The 23,210-nt window shown below is 49.0% G+C and overlaps 1 protein-coding gene across 1 annotated transcript in view; it reads left to right on the top strand.

Annotated features, from left to right (window-relative positions):
* Window positions 1–1,871: 1,871 nt before the first annotated feature.
* The window catches only part of LOC147427706 (Sept9 (DUF616)), a 60,139-nt gene continuing 38,800 nt past the window's right edge, over window positions 1,872–23,210 (top strand). The window contains exons 1-3 of the mRNA XM_086497512.1: window positions 1,872–2,102; window positions 2,262–2,330; window positions 2,426–2,622. Of these exons, the coding sequence (XP_086353638.1) occupies window positions 1,883–2,102; window positions 2,262–2,330; window positions 2,426–2,622 (486 nt within the window). The 5' untranslated portion in view covers window positions 1,872–1,882. The remainder of the gene's footprint in view (window positions 2,103–2,261; window positions 2,331–2,425; window positions 2,623–23,210) is intronic.

Here is a 23,210-nt window from a genome sequence, read left to right on the forward strand (position 1 = left end):
TGTAATGCATCCATAGAGGTAAAAGCTTCTCCACAGCCTCCACCTACAATAGTGAACATCCATGAAGCTACAAAGGAATCCACACCTCCCAGTGTTAAAGAATCACTTGATGAACCACTTCAAGTTCGATCCTGGGAGAGTACCTTACCACCCTTGCAAATCGATGATGCACCTAAGGTAATAGAAAACTTCTGGCAAAAATCATCACCTATTACCAATTGGAACAATTGGTTTCAAAGGGTGACAAGCACATTTCAAACAGTATGACCTACCCAAGGAAGGGGGGAGTCCTCACTCACGTCAATATTTTGGATCCCCATCCTCTTAAATTTTTTTCCTTGACATCTGAAGTCTGCAATTGAGGGACTGTATATACATAGCCTTATACTAGTTCTAGCAAACAAACAAAAAAAGATAACAAATAGTAAAAGAGCAAGAGCGACTAGCAACGAGAGAGCACCCTATCAGATCCTACACATAAGTCCAAATTCACCAGGTCACATCAAGCAGCACACAAAAACAACTCTTATGTTTTAAAGACCTAACCAAATCTATTTGTATTCTCAAAGATGGCTGGTTCACCAGAGGCATGCAATTCTATTTTTGACGAAAGATACCTTTTTTATTTTTCTCAAGTGTTTCACATCTGCTACCTTGTACTTTCTTGCGAATGGGATTTGGTAGAGAGACTTGCACGTGAGAGAAAATTTGAGGAGTTAGAATGGCTGATACGTCTATGGATAACTAGTGATCCCTACTTTTGGACCCCTATTGAGATGTAACCATTTCTCCTCTTGGTCTCCAGCTGAGATAAGTATAGAAGCACTTATTGCATATTGCTCTTTGGTAGACCGTCTCCTTTTGGGCCCCTATTAAGATGTAACCATTTCTCCTTTTGTTCCCCTGCTGAGATAGGTCTAGAAGCACATATCTATATCCTAACTCTTGTTCCCCTTTTATATTTTCATATTTTAAATGATCAGTTTAATATGAAAAAATCATTTGGTAAAGTTAGATATTATATTTTATGACTGTACGTACCCATTGTTTGGTCTCTAGTCCCATTGTATGGTTCAATAGTTGGTGAAATTAAACTATTGTTAGATAATACACTAGTGATGATGCAGTATCATTGTTGATTCACTCTTTCTTTCTTTCTTTTTAATGGGTACAACCTACTCTTACTGGCATACTCTTAAAGAAACTCAAATACCCTCTCCGATACCCCCACATATTTTCCTTCGACCAAACTTCGAAGAGAGAGAGAGAGAGAGAGAGAGAGAGAGGGAGAGAGAGAGCTTTGCGCAACGACGACTCCCTTTCCCTCAGTGTGGTCCACCCACAGCTCTGTCGCCCTCCCTCGTTGCCTTCACCAGCTCTCCTTCTGGGCTACGCAACCTTGAATTTCTGGCATAATACCATGAATCGGCACGATCAAGATCTAACAGAAGCAATAGGTTGATAAGAAACGACATAGCCATACCTTACTTGTGAGCGAAGCCCTTAAATTGTTACGTAGAAAACGTATCACACATGAGAGAGAGAGAGAGAGAGAGAGAGAGAGAGAGAGAGAGAGGTCTACGTCTCTGAGCACCAAGCCGAGCATCAAGCTTCCCTTCTCCAAACCTTGATTAGGCCTGCCCTTGCTTGAAAAAGCTCCCTGCTCGTGGCTTAAGTCTTCAAGAGCCGCCGCCCACCGCCTTTCAGAGGATGTGTGTGTGTGAGAGAGAGAGAGAGAGAGATCTCCGTGGTCGGTTTCTAGTCCAAAGGGAGGCACGCGCCACTTGTCCCCAACTCCTTGCCTCGCCGCCAGCTTCGCTCCACCAGATTGCCATTTTTTAAGGACTTTTTCAGAATCGTCCACTCATATTCATAAAACGAAATGTTTCGTCGAGACTGTAGGCCTAGCTCTCCTCATTTTTCGCGCAGTGATCGAGTAGAGGTGATGAGTAAGGGAACATGGAGGTGGAGAAGCTTCCGCGCACAGCAGCAGCGCAAAGGATGGAGGCTTCGGATTCTGCTGGTGGGCGGCCTCTTATGGGCATGCGCTCTCATGTTTCCCTGCCTCTTTCTTCTCTGGACATGCGGATCCTCCCCGACAGGTACCTCTATGTGTGCTGATCCGTGCTCCTACACACACACACACACACACACACACACACACACACACACACACACACACGCCCGCCCGCCCGCCCGCTGCAGAGCCACCCACATTCCCCCAAATGGTATACTTATGACTGTCCTTTAATGGATTGCAGTTAGCTGCAAAAAAAACAAGCTGTACCTGCTTCTCGGGTCCTTGGGATTTGTCTCCTGGCCCGTGCACCGTCAGTATGCTCCCAATCTACCCAAAGTGTTCAGCAAGATTGCTATTCGTTCTATGCATTGTTAAAATACTCCACCTGGTTTGTTTACCGAACAGGCTGTGCAATACCTCTTCGGAAGGATCCTACTGCTATTCAAGTGCCAGCTTCATATTTGAATATGAATGGGCAGTACCCTCTAAATTTGACATACATTACTAGAGATTCTGCTCGATTTTCAGGGCCACCTCTGTTTGGGGGCTATCAAACATGGAAACAACGCGAAGAAAGTTTCGAGTTGAAACCTAACATGAAGGTACGGGTGAAGCCTTTGAGTTTGTGAGGACTTTCAGCTTGTTTTGTGCATATTATCCACAAATCGTACCAAACTACTGCTAACAGTCCATGTTTGGAACACTCACCACCAGCATTTATGTATTTAACCTTATTGCTTAGCCTTCTTTTGTATGCAAGAATCTGTCTCGAAAATTCATCATCGGTGCCCCTGTGAAGGCTTTTGTCTTCTCTCTTGTAATGAAGTCAGCGCCCCCCGCCCCCCCCTCCCCCCCCCCCCCCCCCCCCCCCCCCCCCCAACCACCACCACCACCTCCCTTTTTCTATTTCTGTTTATCACCTAGGACTCACAACAATGAAATCTTGAGATGGTTTCGGAGGATTAAATAAGCTTTGAGTGATGGAACGTAGTGAGAGAGACCTTGCTGGTTTATGTATGTCATTTTACACCCGATCCTCAGTGTGGGATGGTGCAGTAGTTAGAATTTCCAGGTCATCTCCGGGGTATTTTGCCTAGCTCTAGGCATCTTTGTGGCTGTACGTGACCTTGTGAGGGTAGTCTCTATTGTTAGGTTTCAGGAGATGTCCTCAGTTTGTCTGGTCACTCCATTGCGGAGAGTCCCCACAAGAGGCAACTGTGTCATCGACACAGTGGATTACTCTTTCGAGAAACTAAAGAAGTTTATTTATGATGAAGAGTTGCAAGAGTTACTTGACAGGAAAATTCCGTTTTTACCGGTGTTTTGTTGAGATTGAAAGCTTGACCCTACCAACTATCAAGGTTGGAACTTGGATATGGAGGCAATGTTGGAGACCTATGATACTTTTCTTGATGGTGCATACTAAGATTGGTGATGTAGAGATTTGGAAGAGACACATGCTTCCAGGAGGTGGAGCATATTGAGCAGGATCAATTCTCGTGGGATTTGTTGAATGCTGCAAGAGACACATGCTTCCAGGAGGTGGAGCATATTGAGTAGGTTCTACTCTCATGGGATCTGTTGAATGCTTAGATTCGCTCCTTCATCTTTCGCACTTGTATCGGACATCGCTCCTTCATCTTTCTCAATTATACTCGACAAGCATGTAGGCAGATCTGAAGAGGGGTTCTCTTGAGCTATAGTTGCGGACTTTGGATCCTGGAAAGTCCAAGATTAAATTGGAGGAGATGCAACGCGTTATTCTATAGGCAGGGATAACTTGGAGGAGATGCAATAGGTGATTCTATAGCCAGGGATGCTGATCTCTTTATAGGATATGGCAATTTTCTCACTTGCTCATCTCACCTCAGAGTTCAGTGCTGTCGAACTTGAAAGGGCCCAAAGCATCTCACCTCAAAGTTCAGTGCTGTTGAACTTGAAAGGGTCCAAAGCAGCAGGTCTCCTTTGCAATCATCATCATGAATTTGTTTGCCCACATCAGACATCACATGCATTGCAAATGCAAGCATAGTTGAGCCGAAATTGTATCCTAAGAGAAGCCGCGGGTCCACATTTGCTGAAAACATCTTATACTTCTTGGCAAATCAAGAGAGAACATTCCACTCTAGAAGCATGTCAAAAACTTGCTGTGTTTTTAAAAGTAAACTACACTACACAGCAATCTTTCAATCTGAGGCCCGCTACTGCTGCTCGCCCCCCCCCTTTGCTGTTGCGCCATGGCTCTCCTCCCCCCCCCTCCCTCCCCCCGCTGCCCCTTCGTTGCCCCCCCACCCCCTTCAGCCCCTGCGCACTGCCTCTCAACCCACCCGCTGCCCCCCCCTATCTGCGCGCGCTGCCCCATTAGCTGCCGCAGCCCGCTGCCCCCCCTTGTCTGCGCGCTGCCCCTTAGCTGCCGCAGCCCGCTGCCCTCCTCTCGCTCTGCCTTCCCCGCTCCATCCCCCCCGCTCGCTGCTGCTTGTGCACCCGCACATTGCTCGGCTGCCCTCTTCGCCCTCCCTGTCTCCTCATCACCCCCCCCCCCCCCCCCCCCCCCCATCCTCTTCGCCCCGAAGGCCCTCTGCACCTGCCTCGGCAGCACTTTCTCTTCGGAAAAGTGCCTGGCTGACTTGTTTGCAGGTTTCTTCTTCGCCGCCTGCTTCTTCGACTCAGCAGTAGACACAGATGGAGGCTCCAGCTTCACCTCAGAGGGACTCGCCTGAAGCCCCCTCGCCCGACCCCGCTGAGCCCACCATTCGACTTGCTCTTACGCCGGCAGAGCAAGCGAGCCTTGCCACAGAGGTAGAACGCTTGCAGGCGACTTCTGTCATCTGCAAGGTTCTCGGCACTCGTCCCAGCAGAGGAGAGCTGCGAGACCTTCTCTAGGCCCGCCTCCTTGCAGAGGTGGGCAAGATCTTGGATGTCCAGATTCTCGGACGGGGGTACTACCAAATTGAGTTCGAGACTTCCGAGATGGCCTCCAAGGTCATAGCTATGAGTCCATTGGCCATCCGAGCATCACGCGCCCACTTTCGACAGTGGCGACATGGTTTTGACCCGTCTTCGGATGTGCTAGTAGAGGAGGCGGACATCCCCATCTCAGTATGCTTTCCGGGTTTACGGAGGGAGTACCTTCCACTTCTCTCCAGGATTGGCTCCGCCATCGGAACTGTCCTGGAGACACCTCGTACGGCAGCATCAGTAGCTGCCAAGGCGGCTGGCATCCCTTCAGTTCGAGTTTTGGTCAGAGATACCCACACGCTCCCGAAGGTCATCCTTCTGCCTCGGGTGAGTGGGGGTTGGTTTAGACAGAGTGTGGAGTACTCGGGTCTCCCGAACCAGTGCTTCATTTGTAGACAGATGGGCCACCTAGCGAAGGCCTGCCCACGGAGGAGACCACGACCCGCACCCCAGCCTCAGCCTCAGCCCCAGCCTGCCAAGGCTGGGCCGCAGCCACAGCCAGCGACACAGAGCACAGATTCAGCGCCACCCTCCGAGCCTGGGGCTCCAGCGGAGGAGGGGTGGCAGCAGGCCCGTGGCCGTCGACGCCAGGGGCCACAGCGACAGCCTGGCACTCAGAGTGGCCCCCAGGTGCCTACTCAGCAGCAGTGGGTTCCCACGAGGAACCGCTTTGGTCCTCTTGAGCAAGAGGAGCCCCCTACGCCAGCCACCACCTCCGCTTCACCCTCGCCAGCCGCTCCGCCTTCCGATCTCCCCTCCTCCTCATGCCCTCCCCCGCCCTCTGCTACCGCTCACTCCCCACCACCTCGCCCCCCCCATGTCTCTGCCGCCCCACCCCGCTTCTCCTCTCCCCCAGCCCCCTCTCCCCCTCCTCCTGCTTCAGTACCACAGTCGGCTCAGGAGACTGGACCCTCGCCGGCGGCTAGGAGATCTCTTGGCAGCGCCTTCGCCACGAGTCGCCTAGCGAGAGAGGGTCAGCCCTTCATGCGGCCCCCTCTGCAGATTCAGACATCTCCTCTTGCAGCTATCCCTCGTGGTTTGACGAGCATTGACCTCCGCCGTCGCTAGGATTTCTTTGATTACGGGTTTACTCGTTTTCTTGGCGATTCCGCAGCAGACCACGAGGCAACCTGCTTCAGAGTCCACGCTTTGTTCCTCGCCGCTAGGGGGACAGAGGCCTTGGACTCAGCAGTTGGTTTCTCCTTCCCCCTCTGTGGCAGGACTGAGACAGAGTGGTCCCTCGACTCAGTGGTGGGATGGTTGCATACACAGGTTCTCAAGTTCTCTCACCACATGGGAGAACTTGGCGTTACAGATTTGCTGCAGACTTTGTGGCCACTGGCCAAGTTTGCGGTGACACCCCCAGATTCAGCAGGATGTAGACACATTGTGGTGTACTTTTTTGCTGATACGCAGTGTTTGCCTTGCTATGTATTCATTCATGAGGACTCCTGGACAGAGGAGGTTGCTTTACGCACGGCTCGCTCTACTTAAGCTTAGACCAGGCACTCACTGCAGTCTCGCCTATCTAGAGGACGCTCGGATGCGGATTACTCCCCATCCAAGCCTGCTTCGAAGATAGCTCGTCTTGCTGCTGCAGCAGCATCTGTTCTCTCTCGCTCCCCATGAGGATCGTCTCGTGGAACGTGTAGGGACTAGGTGGGCCCCAGTTTCAGCGACAGCGGGGCCGATTGCATCAGGAGCTTCAGCATTGCCTTGTGGGAGGAGAGATTGATCTCCTTATGCTTCAGGAGCACCATTTGTCTGAGAGCCGCATTCGGCGATGTGGTCAGATTTTGTGTGGACGCTATGATACCTTTGGTCAGCTGCTTTTGGACCTTGAGGCATCCAGGGTGGGGTATGTATGACTATTGCGGACTCATTACAGCAGGCCATTGTGGGCAGAGGGATTATTGTACCAGGCAGGGCTCAGTGGATTACTATGCCGGTTCAGGGTAGCCTTGTGGGTTTCCTGAACATCTATGCGCCCAATGTGGCGAGTGCTCGTGCAGAGTTTTGGTCACAGATTGTTGAGTCTTTGCCACAGGTTGACCAGTGGTGTGTAGGAGGGGACTTCAACATGTTGGAGGACCCTTCTGACAGGATCGGAGGCAGCCATGCTACTTTGCATGGAGTCGAGTTAGCAGCTTGGGAGAGGTTATGTATGACGTTGAGGGTCTCGGATACATGGCAGCATTCTGGCTTTGTGAGGCCTCCAGAGAGTCTTGCCTTCTCTAGATCGGACCGCAGAGTGGGAGGAGTGAATCTATCGCGCATAGATCGCTTCTACACTAGTGACCACTTCAGTGACTTGGGGGGATCAGTGGGCATCCTGGCAGGGACATCCTTCTCGGACCATGCACCAGTGATCCTCACAGTGGCAGACAGGCAGAGGAGTGGGAGCACGATGCTTCACATCCCAGAGCGGGTCTTGTTGGACTCAGCACTCAGAGAGAGGGTTGAGGCTCTATGGACAGAGGGCATGGACAGCTAGGCTCCACCTGCAGACAGAGTGGCCTCAGGCCTAGCTCAGCTTAGCCACTTCTTTCTCCAGGAGTCTCTGGCTTGACGGGCTGCAGCGAGAGAGGAGGAGCAGCGTCTCAGACGAGGCATTGCTTCACTACAGAGGATGTAGGAGCAGCATCCAGACAATCCATGGTTGGAGGAGCAGTTACATCAGGCTCGACAGGAGCTTGCTTGCACAGAGGAGAGGCGCCATGAGTTTGCCTTTCACCGACAGGCATCCCAGTGGACTCAGGTGAGTGACAGGTGCTTTTTTTGAGACAGTGGGACCTCGGCACTCGCATACCAAGGTCAATCAGTTGAGGAGACCCGATGGGTCAGTTGTTTGTGAGCCAGAGGATATGCGTGCAGTTGCTACTGACTTCTACCGTGAGTTACTGTCGGCTGAGCTCGAGTCAGAGAGACAGGATGCATGCAGGGAGCAGGTTTGGGCACAGATGCCTTGTCTTGTGACTGAGGAGATGCGGCAGAGGCTTGAGTTACCTCTTCAGCTTGAGGAGTTGCACACGGCTCTTAGGGCCCTCCCTCGTGGTAGTTGTCCAGGTGAGGATGGACTGACTTTCAGCTTCTTCTTGGAGTACTGGGACCTGCTTGGCCCAGATCTTTGTAGTGCCTTTCAGTACATTCTGCACACAGGAGTGATGCCGGATAGCATGAGTGAGGGCCTGATTTACCTCATTCCAAAGGAGGGTGGCTCCTTGGATGAGATTCGACAGTGGCGCCCCATCACCATTCTCAACTCAGCCTACAAAATTCTTGCCAAGGCCCTGAGTTTGAGGATTCAGCCACTTTTTGGGAGTTTGCACGGCTCCGTGGGGAGGACCTTGTGATTCTTCTTCTCGATTTTGAGAAGGCATACGACAGAGTTGACTGGGACTTTCTAGAGGGCACGCTACGCAGGATGGGCTTCTGAGAGGCTTGGATCAGAGGGGTGTCAGCTTTGTACAGACAGGCTCACAGTCAGGTGCTTTTGGCAGGAGGTAGAGGTGAGCGCTTCATGCTCACACGATCGGTCAGACAGGGTTGTCCTCTTGCCCCCTTTCTCTTTCTGTTCTATGCGGAGGCGATGAGCAGATTTTTGGTGTCACAGCAGGTTGGTTTGAGGGGCTTAGCACTCCCTATACGGGGAGATGAGCTTCTGGACGCTGAGTTTGCCGACGAGCCTTGTACTTAGAGGGCCAGGAGGCCAATTTACACAGATGTGGGCAGGCTTTGGAGACCTTCTGCTGTGCATCGGGCGCACTGATCAACTGGAGAAAGACAGTGGCTTTCTCAGTTGGTAGTGCTCCTGTGCCAGATTGGATGCCAGGAGAGGGTTTCAGGTGGATTCCTCCAGGGACTGCAGTTCGGTACTTGGGTTGTCAGGTTGGTTTGGATTTGTCCCCCGAGCAGCAGATTGCTCCTCTTCTCCTGCCCATCAGGAGAAAGCTGTTACATTGGAGCTCAGCACGACTTTCGCTGGCTGGTAGAGTAGTAGTTGCCAACCAGGTGTTGTTGGCGACTATGTGGTACATCACTTCTTGCTGGATCTTCTCGAGTTCTTGCATCAGCCAGGTAGAGAGGCTGATCAGGAACTTCCTTTGGTCAGGTCGCGACACTCAGATTGCCTGAGCCAAGGTGGCTTGGTCGGTCATCACACTTCCTTGTTCTCAGGGAGGGCTTGGGATCATTGATCCAGCACAACAGAGCAGAGCCCTTCTTGGGAAGTTCGTCGTCAGAGGACTTCTTCCAGGCGAGGAGCCCTGGAAGGAGTTCTTGTTGCAGAGGCTTCGTGCCAGGGTGCCTCAGTCAGGAGGCCCTTGGCAACCTTCGACCAGATGGATCTTTACAGAGTTGCGCCGAGTTGGTTTGAGCAGGAGACTGGAGGACCGATTCGCTGTGAGTTTGCTTCGTTCTTGGGAGCTATTGTGGCGTGGCCTAGAGCAACGACAGCCGACGTGCACGGAGGAGCGCCTACGGCAGCCCCTCGTCTGGAACCCCATGGTTAGCACGTAGAGAGGCCACTTGGTTGGGAGTAGGCCTCATGTTTCTTGGGGTCCCATGGCAGCAGGTCCAGCACGCTAGGTGACTGGCTAGAGTTCACAGGTTTGTCAGAGGAGGTGCAGGTTGTCCAGCTACAGGGCATGAGAGGGGTTCAGAGCATGTGTCAGGACATCTCAGAGTCAGTTCCAGCTGATTGGCTCACGCCTCTCGAGCCAGTAGCACCCCGGTGGATGGGAGCCTTCATACGACTGGAGGTTCTCATTTCAGTCAGGGCTTGCTCAGAGACTGTCCCAGCCGTGTTCTTCGAGCTTCAGGGTGGGGGACGATTACAGAGAGTTGCAGTAGAGGCCCCGCAGGTAGCAGAGTGTTGTTTCCAGAGGATCCGAGTTGTGGGCATCTGTGGGAGGACTTGCGTCATAGACCCTGACCCAACAGCTCTTGAGACAGGACACTGGAGGCTATGGGCTTGGGAGTGCTGTCCACTGGCACGAGTACAGTGGGATCTTGGTGAGTGGCTATGGAGGGACCCATTCTCTTCTGCAGACCGCCCAGGAGTCCCTTTCTTTCAGTACACTGTTCGGCTTGGACGTCATATACTTGCAGCACAGAGAGAGGCCCGCCCCGCTGCAGCACGTCATTGGCAGGAGGAGGGCCTCACAGTTGAGTTCTTGGCAGCTTTTTGGCAGAGGCTGTGGGACTCCAGACAGCCGAGGCGCGTCACCTTGTTCCAGTGGTTGGTTGCACACAGAGCCACAGCAGTAGGGAGCTGGCTTGTACATAGTGGTCTCTCGGCCGCATGTACAGCCTGTGACCAGTTGGTGGAGAGTCAGCGACACTGTCTTTGGGACTGTCCCTCGGCCCAACAGGTGTGGCTACGAGTTCTTCGGCTGATGCCTGCCCTCTCCACGGCTCGACAATACACTTGGGGGGCGGCGGCTTGGTCCACCCTCACGGGCCCGGCACTTCAGTTTGAGCTATCTTCCACCAGCAGGATGATAGTGATACAGGGGGGTCGACCTACACTCCAGCCTGCTACAGACCTTACTCCACAGGAGTGGAGCAGTGAGAGAGCGGAGTGTTGGGAGCTCATCAGCGGCCTAGCTCTCTGGTTCATCTGGCGGGCCCGTTGTTTCCGCATCTTTGAGGCTCGCCTTGTTCCACCAGCAGAGATTGTTCGTGACTTTTGGCTAGAGCTGATCCATACTCTCAGAGGACAACTTGAGGGACTACAGGGCAGCTCCGACCGCATGCGGGAGCGCCGCGAGGCTTTCCTTCGACTCTGGCGCCTTGGGCCGTTTTACTCCATGGTCCAGGGGGTGCTCAGATGGCACTACTGTCCACCTGTGTGGCTTTTCCCTCCTCCCATCTCTTGATTTAGCCCCATTGTATATATGCTGTTTTTTCATTGGGAGAGTCTCCCCATCATGCTTGTTGTAGCCCTCTCTTGCAGAGGTGGATGTAGCCCTATGGGCAGCTTTCATTAACTAATAGAAGGATCTTTTTCTCGGAAAAAAAAAAAAAGTAAACTACACTTTGAATACATGTTGTCCAAAGCTACACCAAGCATCTTGGTTGGAGCATACGCCATTGGTGCTACCTACGGAATCTTCAGAGGGGTTGCTGCCTGCACGAGAGAGATTGACGAGGCTGTTCTTGCTCATTGGCATGGCTACATTGGGAGACATACTAGCTTACCTTCTCATCAGGGCTGCTGGGTGTACTTCGACCCTCGCTCGAGAGCCCCCACGTTGCACAGCAAGGGACTCTTGTGTTTGGCATTGCACGGGCTGGCCATCATGGCAATCACATCAGATTGGAGTTCCAAGGTGAGGTGCCATTTCATTGGCAGGTGCGATGATTGGCAGCTTGTTGAGTGGTAGGCTCTCTAGAAAGGGCTCTTGGGTTGACCCTGTTTTCACTACATCAGAGGCATTGTGTTGGAGATTGTGGATATGGTAGGGAAAGCCTTTGGTTGAGTTGGACTGGGATCCTAGTCAATGGCAGGGTCTTCTTTACACGCTGATGGGGCTCCTCTTTCTTGTTTTGCGCACATTGTCTCTCTTGGGAGGAGGCTTATTTTGCGGACACGACACCCACCTCACCGCTCACGTCCATTAGAGGTATGGTAGATGCGTTTTTCAAACATAGTTTTGGTTATGCATGCGGACCACCCTCAAGATTAGCCGCAACATATGTTATTTCATGTGGATGATAGCACATGCAGGATTGCCTGTTGGCACTTGGGCTGTAGTCAGTGTTCATGATCCGATTTGTCAGAGATATATACTATACAGCTTGAGTCTTTTGAGGCATTGTTTTTGGGTTTGTTAGCTAGTGTGGAGGGCAATTTGTTCTTTGTTGATTAGAGTGGGCATGCATGACGGGTTTGTGACGTGGGGGCGGTTGCACGGCTTTTGCAACTTCCGGGGCCACACAATCTTTTCCAAGGCTTGCCGACATATTTGATCTTCATGCTTACTTTGTTGGATATAGCTGGGTTGTAACAGACTTGGACACTCCAAGTCAAGAATCAACCACGACAACACCAAATAACCACTTCAAAACAATTCACAGATCACAATAAATTTGCACTGGCCCGGCGGAGTTCCGTGCCTAGAGATATTGGCCCCAAAGACTGGTGCCCCTTTCAGTATTTCTTTTTATATTAATCAGTTCAAAGTACAAGAGAGTGGCTAGGGTTTCACTCTCAGACTCTGCGTCCAGATGCTCTGAGAAGTGAGGCCCTCACCACTAATTTAAAGGTTACAAGGGATGCCCAAAAGCAGAGCCCCAAAAGCTTCAAATCAAAACTCTCTCTCTCTCTCACAGAGAGTCAAAACTTGAAAGCAAAAGCATTCTCTCTCTCTTTCTCATATTGTAGAGAAAAAGCAAAATTTGCGTCGCTCATCATTAAAAAAAAATTAAAAAAATAAAAAAATAAAAAAATAAAAAAATTTTAATAGCCTCCGCGATTTTCAGAAATTAGGGTTTTTGGCAAAAATTAGGGTTTGCAGGAATTTTAGGGGGTTTCTGCTGTCCGTAGCCACGTCATCACTTTGTGACATACCCCCCTCTTGAAAGCATTGTAATTGATCGCGATTACGCCTGCAAAACCGACAAAAGCCATAAACCGTCTTAGCAGACACTGACTGTTAGTACCTACGTACTAGGAACACACATCTAGCACATGTACAAAATCGCAGTCACATCACACGACATCGCAGGACATCACCAGACATCACAAGACATCACATGACATTCAACATTCATTCGGATCTTAGACCATGATTTATCGGCAATGTAGCTAGCAATCACATCTAGGTCCAATCGGAACCTCATCGATGTCCGATTGACTAACCCCTATTGCAACCATGTCTATTCGAGATTAAGTAGACCAAAATGCTGCAGTCATTTCGTCTATCAGTTCCTGCACTCAAAAGAAGTGAAGAAACAAATCAGTATCATTATTAGGAATTCCATTTCATAGTCATCCAGCAGAATACTGTCAGCTCTCAGTATCCTTGAAGCTCAAAGAGACATCAGTGACTTTAGTATCAAAATCAAGGCATTTGTTGACAAAGGAGTGGAGTAACTCTCCTCTTGTGCATCCCACTGCACCAGATCTTCGGCCAAGCTGAATTTCTGGGTTCTGTTTGGAGTAGACTATGCTAAACCAAAACATCGGTGTAAAGTTTCACAATCCGAGGAGTATCTGCCAGGTCCTCCTCCATCCACTTCGCATCAAATGCAGGAAAGTTCTTGAACTTAACCAAGAACCGCCTTCGGACTTTACCTTTCTTTGTATCATTATGTGCCAAAATCTGTTTAGGAACAAGGATCTCCTCGTTTTCTTCCACTTCGGGTTGCTCATCAGGCTCCCCATCATGAGGCACATCACCCTTAACAGGTTTCAAGAGACTCACATGCAATGCATTGTGAATCCTCGAAGTATCTGGCAGTTTCAATCAGAAGGAGACATCATTTATCTTGTCAGTGATCTAGAAAGGTCCGTAGTATCGCATACTAAGCTTTGGAAAAAAGCCTCTCCTTTCCCTTTTTCTTTCGTAGACGTGCCTTCTCAAAACGTAAGAGCACCCAATCATCCTCCTTCAATTTCATGTCGCGACGATGGCGATCTAATCCGCTTCAAATATTCATCCGCTTCAAATATCTAATCTTTCGTGCTCAGGAAGGATGGAACCTTCGCAGCACTTTCAACAATCTCACATGGCGTCTTCCCCGTCGAAGAGTGTATCGTGTTATTGTAGGCAAATTCCACCAAAGGTAAGTTCTTTTTCCATTGAGTCTTCTGATCTGAGATACAACACTTCAATAAATCTAAAATCACTGAATTGGCAATCTCAAATTGCCCGTCAGTTTGCAAGTGGAACGATGACGAGAACTGCAACTGCGTGCCAGTGTTCTCCCAAATTGCCTTCCAAAACAAACTCATAAATCTTGGGTCTTTGTCGGAGACAATCGTCTCAGACAGACGTGCCATGTAATCGAAAAATCATCGTGATCATTCTGTGTTCTCGAGAGATAAAAAATGAAATCCATTTCAATACTTTTCCGGGGGCGGGTGGATATGGGTAAAGGCTTTAACAATCCCTGTGCCTTATGCCTGTCAAAATTGACCTTCTGGTATACTAAGCAACTGTGCACAAACTCTTCCACATCCTTTTTGAGTCTCGGCCCAAAGAAGTATCTCTCTACCCCCTTCATGGTGGTAGCAATGCTGCGGTGACTCGTAAAAGGTGGACAGTGGCATTCGGTCATAACCTTTTCCCTCAACGGTTGTGTAACGCACAACATAGTCTTTTTTCATCAAGTAGCCTTCCCGAAGGGAGTATCTAGCTACTGTCTCCCCATCTCGTATCCGTGTGAAAATATTTGCAAAATCTATGTCTGTGGCATACTGATCGACCATATCCTCGAAGCTCCTATGATGTATCGTGGAAATAGCTAGAACCAACGGCTTTCGAGACAAAGCATCTGCCACCACATTCTTCTGTCCTTGCACGTGGACAATCTGGAAGTGAAACTGTGACAAGATGTTCGCCCACCGCATCTGCTTTTCCGAAAGCTGCTTCTATGACAAGAAGTAGCGTAAACTCTGATGGTCTGTAAAGATAGCAAAATCCGCTCCGAGTAGGTAATGCCGCCACTGAGTAAGAGCATGGATAACCGCCAAAATCTCTCTCATATATCTGTGTTGTCATCTCCGGCCTAGAGAACAATCGGCTCTCATAAGCTATGACATGGCCTTCTTGCATCAAGACCGCACCCAGACTACGACTACAAGCATCACAATATACTTCAAATGATTTCTGCAAGTCCGGCAAAGTCAAAATTGGTCCCGTAGTCAATTTCTCTTTCAATATCTAAAAGGCAGTCACCTCTGTGGATCCCCACGAGAAAGGTACTCCTTTCTGTGTCAAGATATGCAAAGGGGAAGCAACCTCTACAAACTTTCATATGAACCGCCTGTAGTACGAACACAGTCCCAAGAAGCTTCTAACTTCATGGACATTCCTCAAATCGGGCCAATCACGGATAGTCTCTATCTTGGCCAGGTCCATTTGCACTCTTGCAATGTGTCCCAAAAAGTGTATCTCTGGTAGGAAAAAATTCACTTTTCTTTGCATTAATCACTAACGTGTGATCTCGTAATGCCTGAAAGACTTGAAGCAGATGATCTTTGTGTTCTGCCTCATTGTTGGAGAAAACAATGATGTCAAAGAAAGTGCCAACAAATAGCCTGTACTCTCGAAAAATCTTGTCCATCATCCGGTTAAATGTCGCAGGAGCATTGGTTAAGCTAAAAGGCATCACCAAAAACTCAAATAACCCAAAAGTCGTCCGAAAAGCTGCCTTGTAGACATCTCTTGGCGCTATCCTGATTTGATGATATCCACTCTTCAAGTCAATCCTGCTAAAGCACGAGGATCCCTGTAACCTGTCGAGTATATCATTGATCCTAGGAATCGGAAATCTGTTCTTGATGGTGATTTCGTTGAGAGTGCTATAATCGATGCACATTCTCCAAGATCCGTCTTTCTTCAAAACCAACAACACTGGAGAGCAATACGGTGAAGTACTAGGCTGGACAAGACCCTTTTCCAAGAGGTCTTTCACTGGGTTCATAATCTTTTCATTCTGTACTCGGCTCACACGGTAAGGTGGCCGATTCGGTGGCGTGCTTCCAGGTATCAGATCAATGGTTTGATCTTCAGGCCCTCTAAAAAGCAATCGGCATGAGTGTGGAGAAAAATCTTCACGTTCTTTTAATCAGGTCAAAACATATTCAACCTTTATCCATCGTTCAGTTCTCTCCCAAAAGAATGAGTAAAGAAACTGAAGTTCATCAAGTACAATCTCTGAGCCCTTCATTTGTCAAAGTCGCTTTCTCGGCCCGGTAGTCAACCACGGCATAGTTCTGGTGGTACCAAGGGATTCCGAGTAGAACGTCACTCGCGTGCCCTGAACACCCCTGTCATTGCAAACGAAGTTTGCCAATGCTTGGTGTAATGGCAACATCCCATCCGGGTGCCAGTCGAACTACCTCCGCCTATGGCGTCAGTCTGTCGGGCGTAATTCCAAATCGAGCCGCCAATTCCAAGTGAAAAGAAGTTGGCCTTGGCTCCTTCAAAAGAGCTTCCTGATCCTTCTCTTTGCCCCAAAAAGCGGCAAAGTTTGTACTTTCATTCATTTGATTCGGTGCAAGTCCCACGCCATGTGGTACAAGTTCTGCTTTTCTATCTGCCTTTTCTGCCACGTTCCTCAGCTGCTCTCGAACTCTCAGGCTTGTCGTCGTTCTTATCATTCTGTTCTTTCTGTGCCTTTTTAGGGCACTTCGCGGAGATATGTCCATGTTCCCCACATCCAAAGCACTTTCCCTCTCTAATGAAGCCAGCTCTCTCCTCAGGAGTAAGCTTGGGTCGTGCATCCTATTTCTCTGGGTTGCTCTTTTCTTTCTACTTTCATTCCCAGAAGTCTGTTCGGCTTGTTGTGTCATGGCCTCATCTGTGGGGTAGGTCAGACTGCCAGAGTGAATGGCAAAGCCCCGCTTTGCATGACTCATCAACTCTTGAATAGAAGCTGACTTCTGTTCCAAGCAGTGATCTCGGATCTCTGTAGGTAGACCCAAGGTAAACCGCTCAATCTGTTCTCTGAACGAGATCTTCTTGAATGAAGAGGCGGGTAGAAAAGAGCTCCAGAATCTTTCACAATAAGCATTGATTGTACCTTTCTTGGTCATCCGCAGATGGTTCCAAGCAGCTCGTACATCTCGTTTATATTCTTGCGTCAACCAAGAAGAAATAAAAAGCTTCTTAAATTTCAGCCATTTAACTAGCGTAGTCTTGTTTAAAAGAAGAGTGGACCACCAAGTACGAGCATTCGCCTTAAAGTAAGAGGTAGCTCTTCGAATCTTGGAGTGCTCTGAATAGCGTCCTCCCGCAAAAGCGATGTCAAACTGCTGTATAAAAGACAAAGCCTTCGAAGCATCTAAGTATCCTGAGAAAGTATCAAACTTGATCGAGTGGCCACCTTCCTTAAACTCTCGGACTTTCTTGCTTTTATATTCGAGAAAGTCATATTGGTTAGCTTTTTAAAAATTCTTCTTGTTCGCATAAAAGTTTCCGTCATCGGAATCTGAGCCGTCTATAGACGAGTCCTCAGTAGAAGTGTCAGTCTCTGGGCGAGATTTAGCCTTCTTTGTCTTTCTCTCGCCCTTTCCGAAGCGTTGCTTCTTGCTTCGCTTTTTACCTTTTCTGTCTTCTTCGCTCGAATCCGAGGAGCTAGAAGAACTATCAGAAGAAGAAGAAGAAGAACTAGGTACTCTTTCAAATCGAACCTTCTTCTTCTGTTTCTTTGCCTTGTCAAAAGTCGACCGACGACCCAAATATCCCAGGAAGTCAGTGCCTTTCTTCTGCTTTTTGCCATGCTTTTTGTCTTTCTTTTGCACGTCGAAAAGCTGAGCAATCCGTGCATCAACCACGTTCTCCAGTTCCTTCTCCATATATTTCTTGGAGGCAGAAGGTTTCTTGAGAGCGGGTTTCGGGAGTGGTGTCGTGGTTCTCTGCCACTCTGTCTGTACCTCTTCCAGAGAGGTCTGGTTCATATATTTTGCCATCTTCGGGTCCTTGGCAAAATTGAGCATCATCTTCGTTGCATCGCCGATCAATTGGCGACGCTCCAGCTCTCGCCGCTCCGCCTGAGTAGGCCGAGGCGGGCCATACTCTCTGCCGGAATCTTCGTTGTGATCCCTGCCCGCATCTCCGGATGTATAGGGAGTTGATTGATTCTTGCGTGAAGCCATAGGTGCCGCGGAAAAAAATTTCGGGGATCGGATTTCCCGTAGAAGAGAAATCGGCCGTGCTTTGATACCACTGCAACAGACTTGGACACTCCAAGTCAAGAATCAACCGCGATAGCACCAAATAACCACTTCAAAACAATTCACAGATCACAATAAATTTGCACTTGCCCGGCGGAGTTCCGTGCCTAGAGATATTGGCCCCAAAGATTGGCGCCGCTTTCGGTATTTCTTTTTATATTAATCAGTTCAAAGTACAAGAGAGTGGCTAGGGTTTCACTCTCAGACTTTGCGTCCAGATGCTCTGAGAAGTGAGGCCCTCACCACTAATTTAAAGGTTACAAGGGATGCCCAAAAGCAGAGCCCCAAAAGCTTTAAATCAAAAGCAATTGCTCTCTCTCTCTCTCTCACAGAGAGTCAAAACTTGAAAGCAAAAGCATTCTCTCTCTCTTTCTCATATTGTAGAGAAAAAGAAAAATTTGCGTCGCTCATCATTATAAAAAAAAATAAAAAAATTTAATAGCCTCCGCGATTTTCAAAAATTAGGGTTTGCAAGAATTTTAGGGTTTCTGGCAGAAATTAGGGTTTCTGTTGTTCGTAGCCTTGTCATCACTTTGTGACATGGGTACTCTACAAATGATATGCAGGTCAATAGTTCGACTTCTATCAACGGGATACAATTTTTACTACGATCTGCAATGTCACTCTTCGGACCATGTGCAAGGCACAACTGTCGAGCACAACTACCGAACTTCTACCTTTGGATACTTCTATGTACTTTTGATGCTTGTGGATGCATAAACCGATAAAAATTCCTCCAAAATCGTGGATACTGCGGATGTAGGTACTGTTGCGATATAAACACTGACCAATTGAGTTACTAGGTAGCCTTACTACTGTCGCAGAATACCAACCTTGATGTTGACTTTGCCTTGCAAGAAAGTATGACCACTCGAATAGTCCTGTCGTGAAAACATTGTAGGTGAAGATGAAAGGTAAGGGTGCTCGACGGTATTTCCAAGGTTTTCTTGTCGACGGAAGTGGATGCATGCTACATGCGAATGCAGAAGAGGGTTAGAGCTCCTTGCTGCAACTCCTTCCATACCCGCATAAGAGGCAAGCAAATCTTGGTATTCAAGATCTGGATTTTCGTGTATCTGATGTCGATCCTCGTTCAAAGACAAAGCGATGAAGATGGGAGCACCCGATGCACGATGGACTAAGGGTGGGAGTTGCTAATAATTCCAGGATCGGGCCAGGAAGATTCTTTGAGGGAAAAAAACTGAGAGAGGTTCTTTGGGTTCTTGGTTCTGCTTGGGGTCCTTGAGTTCGTGAAGCCGAAGCATGCACAAAGCTCTGATACCAGAAGAGTTTAAGGATTTAGCTCGGATCTAGTTTGCACAAACACAAGGTTACTTTACTTTACTTGAAAGAACTGATCTGAGTTGAATGAAAGAGAGAGACGCAAGAGAGAGAGAAGAGAGACGACACGGCATGTTGGGTCCCAACCACCCTCAAGGGCCCCCTTACTCTGTTGCCAGAGCAAGTACCTTCTTTATTACTTGCACAAATATTGATACAATGATGCTAAATGATGAGATGCTTAGATGCTAATGGGTACTTGATGCAGTTGCTTGGTATTGCTAAGATACTGAAGGGTACTGCGGAAGATACTTTGGTGCTTGGTATTGCGGGACACTGCTGGATACCGTAGGTATTGATGGTACTGATGATCCCTATGCTGAGCTAGGCAGGGGCGAAGCCAAAATGCAAGGGGTGCTAGATGCTGGGGCACTGCGTCGACGACGATGACGATGAGGGGTACTTGTGCTGCGGTGCTAATGGGTACTGCTGGAGATGCTTGGTACTGTGACGACGAGGACGACGATGAGGCTGTGGGCTGATTTGCTATTGCCAAGGACGGCGATGGCTGAAAAATTAAAAATGCTGGTCCTGCTGGCTGATATGAAAACGCTGCTGATCCGCAAGGCTGATCGCTGAATTCAGGGTGCTTAGGGCTGAAAAACGCTGGTGGGAGAGGCTACGGGAAAATGCCATGGCTGGGTGAAGTACTGCTGTGAAGAGGGTGTTTGCAGATACTACTCCGGTTGGAGTATTTTTTCCGTTTCGTCAACCTCAGGAGGTTCCTCAACAATAGGTTGATTTGGAGGCGGTCTCACATATGGCCGGAGTAAACTAACATGAAAAGCATTGTGGATCTTCTAATTAGATGGTAGATCTAATCGAATTGTCACATCATTCACTTGGTCAATTATCTTAAACAGCCCATAATAATGTTAGACTTACACCTTACACCACTCTGCTGCTTCACACAGGTCTAGGGCACTTGTACGGCTAGTGTCTCCGGACTAGCCACCCGTAGCATAGGTTGTACCTAGTTCGGCCGCCCGAGTTTGGGGCCGGCTACCCACTTGTATTGGGCGGCCACCATGGGTTATTTTTCCTTTTTGGGTCGTGGGGTTTTCTCCATGCATTGCCCTGCCTCCCCTTGGGCACCTATATATGGGGCCAGGGGGTACCCACAGGACATACATCTGATTGTATAGACAGGGTCTTCTGCTCTGGTGTGAGGGGGGACTGATCGCCCCCTCTTCCTCATATCAACGTGTTCTCTCTCTCTCTCTCTCTCTCTCTCTCTCTCTCTCTCTCTCTCTCTCTCTCTCTCTCTCTCTCTCGCTCTCGCTTCCGTGCACGTGCACTCACATGGTATCAGAGCTTCAGGCTCTCCATGGTCTGGGTGCTTCCGCATCAGGTTCTCCTCCCAAGGGATCAGCTCAACCAGCGTTTCTGCAAATAGCCATATTTTGGGAGCACACACACAGCCAGCGATCAGCCTTTAGAGCATTTCCGTCGCAAAAACTCTTCAGAAGGCCCGCGATCATCAACACCCCATCATCGTTTTTTACCTCAGCCCTAGCGTTTGGAGGTTCACCAACGTTTTTTGGGGCATCTGGTTGCGTTTTCAGGATGAACACTTGCTTTTTAGCTACTCCCCTGCAGATCTGCATTCCCCGCACCTAGCGCTAGCAGCAGGAGAGCTTTTCGTCGCTTTCGTTTTTGAGGAAACCTGCGTTTTTTGAGAAAACCTGCGTTTTGGGGCAGATTCAGCAGCGTTTTTGCAAGAGGGGGGCAGCACTACTTCTGGCCCACCATGGATCTTGCCTTTCGACACCCGGTTTGGCATCTGGTGCCTCGCCGGCCCTATTCCTCTTCAATCCTTCAGATTTCAGCCATAAACACCTGCTGTTTTCTCTGTTTACAGCCCATCAGGGGCAATGACTTTGATTCACCACCATCTCCAGACCCTCTGCTCCGCTCCGGACCGTGCCGGGAGTTTATGAGCACGCCGAAAATCGCTGGACAGCAGCGTTTTCATCACATCACAGTTGCGTTGTTGGGTGGACATGGCTTGTGTTTTTCACAAAGGATGAAGTTGGTGGTGGTCCATGTGGTCTCTCAGTGACTGCTGCAGTACACGGTATCTTCGACATTTGCTTGATCATCTACAGGCGTACGATCCCTGGGAGATCCATTATTCCGGCCATCATTCGGCGGTTGTGCACTCCAGAGGGGGTGGTGACTTGTGGTTTGCTATGGACACACCTATGCACTCATCAGAGGAGTTCACATGAGATATGGCCATGCTCATGGCATATGGGATCACGACATTCCAAGAGAGGACACCACCATCTTGGGTGGATAGACACTTACCACTTGACCTCGATTCGTCAGATCACTTGCTTACGCAGGAGCATCTACATGGACTTATGGAGAGGATCTCAGATCTCTTCTTGGACAGGTTCATTGCTTGGATCTACAGATGGGAGTGGGACTTCAATGCTTTGGACTCTCTTGGAGAGTTTACCTGCGAGATGCGGGAGATCAGGCATCATTACGCTACTACATTCGGAGTCACCCGGAGCTTGGCTTGGATGGTAGTGTAGTTGCTCTTCTACACTCCCGATCATTTGGATTGCTACCTTCAGAGTTGCTTACACTTACCCTCGGTAACCTTACAACAGACTTATCCCCCGACCTGGGCAGTAAGCCACTCCCAACTCATTTACAATGAGAGCCACACCAAGATGCGGTTTGGTGCATTGCTGGCGTGGATTCTGTTGTGGTTGACACCGGAGGATTAAAGGCAGGAGATATAGGCAAGACGGCGCAGATAGATTGGTATGGCCTTTCCTCTTCTCAGAGGATCTTCACAGCGTAGACTGCTCAGTCTTGCTTCCCTACTACAAGATGATCACCGTGCAGACAGCTTGGTTTGACTACACCTCTTCTTAGAGGCCCTTCACAACGCAGACTGTTGAGTATGGCTTTCCCCTCATCTTGGATTACCCTACCTATTGATAGGACACCATCCGGTGGTGGTCCGTGCGGTCTCTCGGTGACTGTTGCAGCTTATGGTAGCTTCTATAGTGCAGACTGTTTAGTCTGGCTTTCCTTGATTCAGAGGACGTTACGGCATAGTCACATGGGGATGGGTCTCGGGGACGAGGATGTGGCAAAACAGGGACGGGTGATGGGCCAGGGGACGCGTGTTAAAAAACACTTATTCTATACTAGACAACACTAAGAGCACAAGATTGCAAAGAAAAAGTGGGTTTTGCACTCATAAATACCAAAATATGACATGCGGTAAAAACGCGGCGAGCATCCGTCCTTGGGTCACTTGTTTCTATGGTTTATGGCACAGATTGCTACATCTGGCCTTCCTGGAGTTTTACATAGCTTAGCCACCTGGCGACACTGGGTTACAGGTTCCTGCATTGATAGGCTTCCAGTTATTCTCATGACGGTGTCTGGGCTTCCATTCTCTCCAAACTGGTTTGACTACAGACACCAAATATCCTATGGGTAGTGAGACTATATGGCAGAGATAGTGTATCTCAGTAAGAACTCACTCACTCTTCTTTGCATTCACATGCAACTCATGCTTTTGCAATTCCTGAAACACTATGTCCAAGTGCTTCCGATGTTCCTCCTCAATCTTTGAAAAGATGAGTATTTCATCAAAGAACACTCCTGTAAAATCTCGGTGCGGGCTGAAAATTCGATCCATCATTGGATTGAATGTGGCAAGAGCATTGGTCAAAGCAGAAAGGCATTACCAAAAATTCATAAAGTCCAAACGTTGTGCGAAAGGCAATCTTATGAACATCTTAGGGGCTATGTGTCTGATGATACCCGCTCTTTAATTCAATGCGACTAAAGATGCTTGCACCTTGCAACTTATCGAGAATATCATCAATCCGAGGAATCGGAAAGCGATTCTTGATAGTGATCTTGTTTAGAGATCGATAGTTTTGCACATTCGAAACGTGCTGTCTTTCTTCTGCACTAGTAAGACTGGAGCGCAGTAAGGCGAAGTCCTTG

This window comes from Adiantum capillus-veneris, chromosome 23, assembly GCF_014529385.1.
Source record: "Adiantum capillus-veneris isolate H3 chromosome 23, ASM1452938v2, whole genome shotgun sequence".
Classification (NCBI taxonomy): domain Eukaryota; kingdom Viridiplantae; phylum Streptophyta; class Polypodiopsida; order Polypodiales; family Pteridaceae; genus Adiantum; species Adiantum capillus-veneris.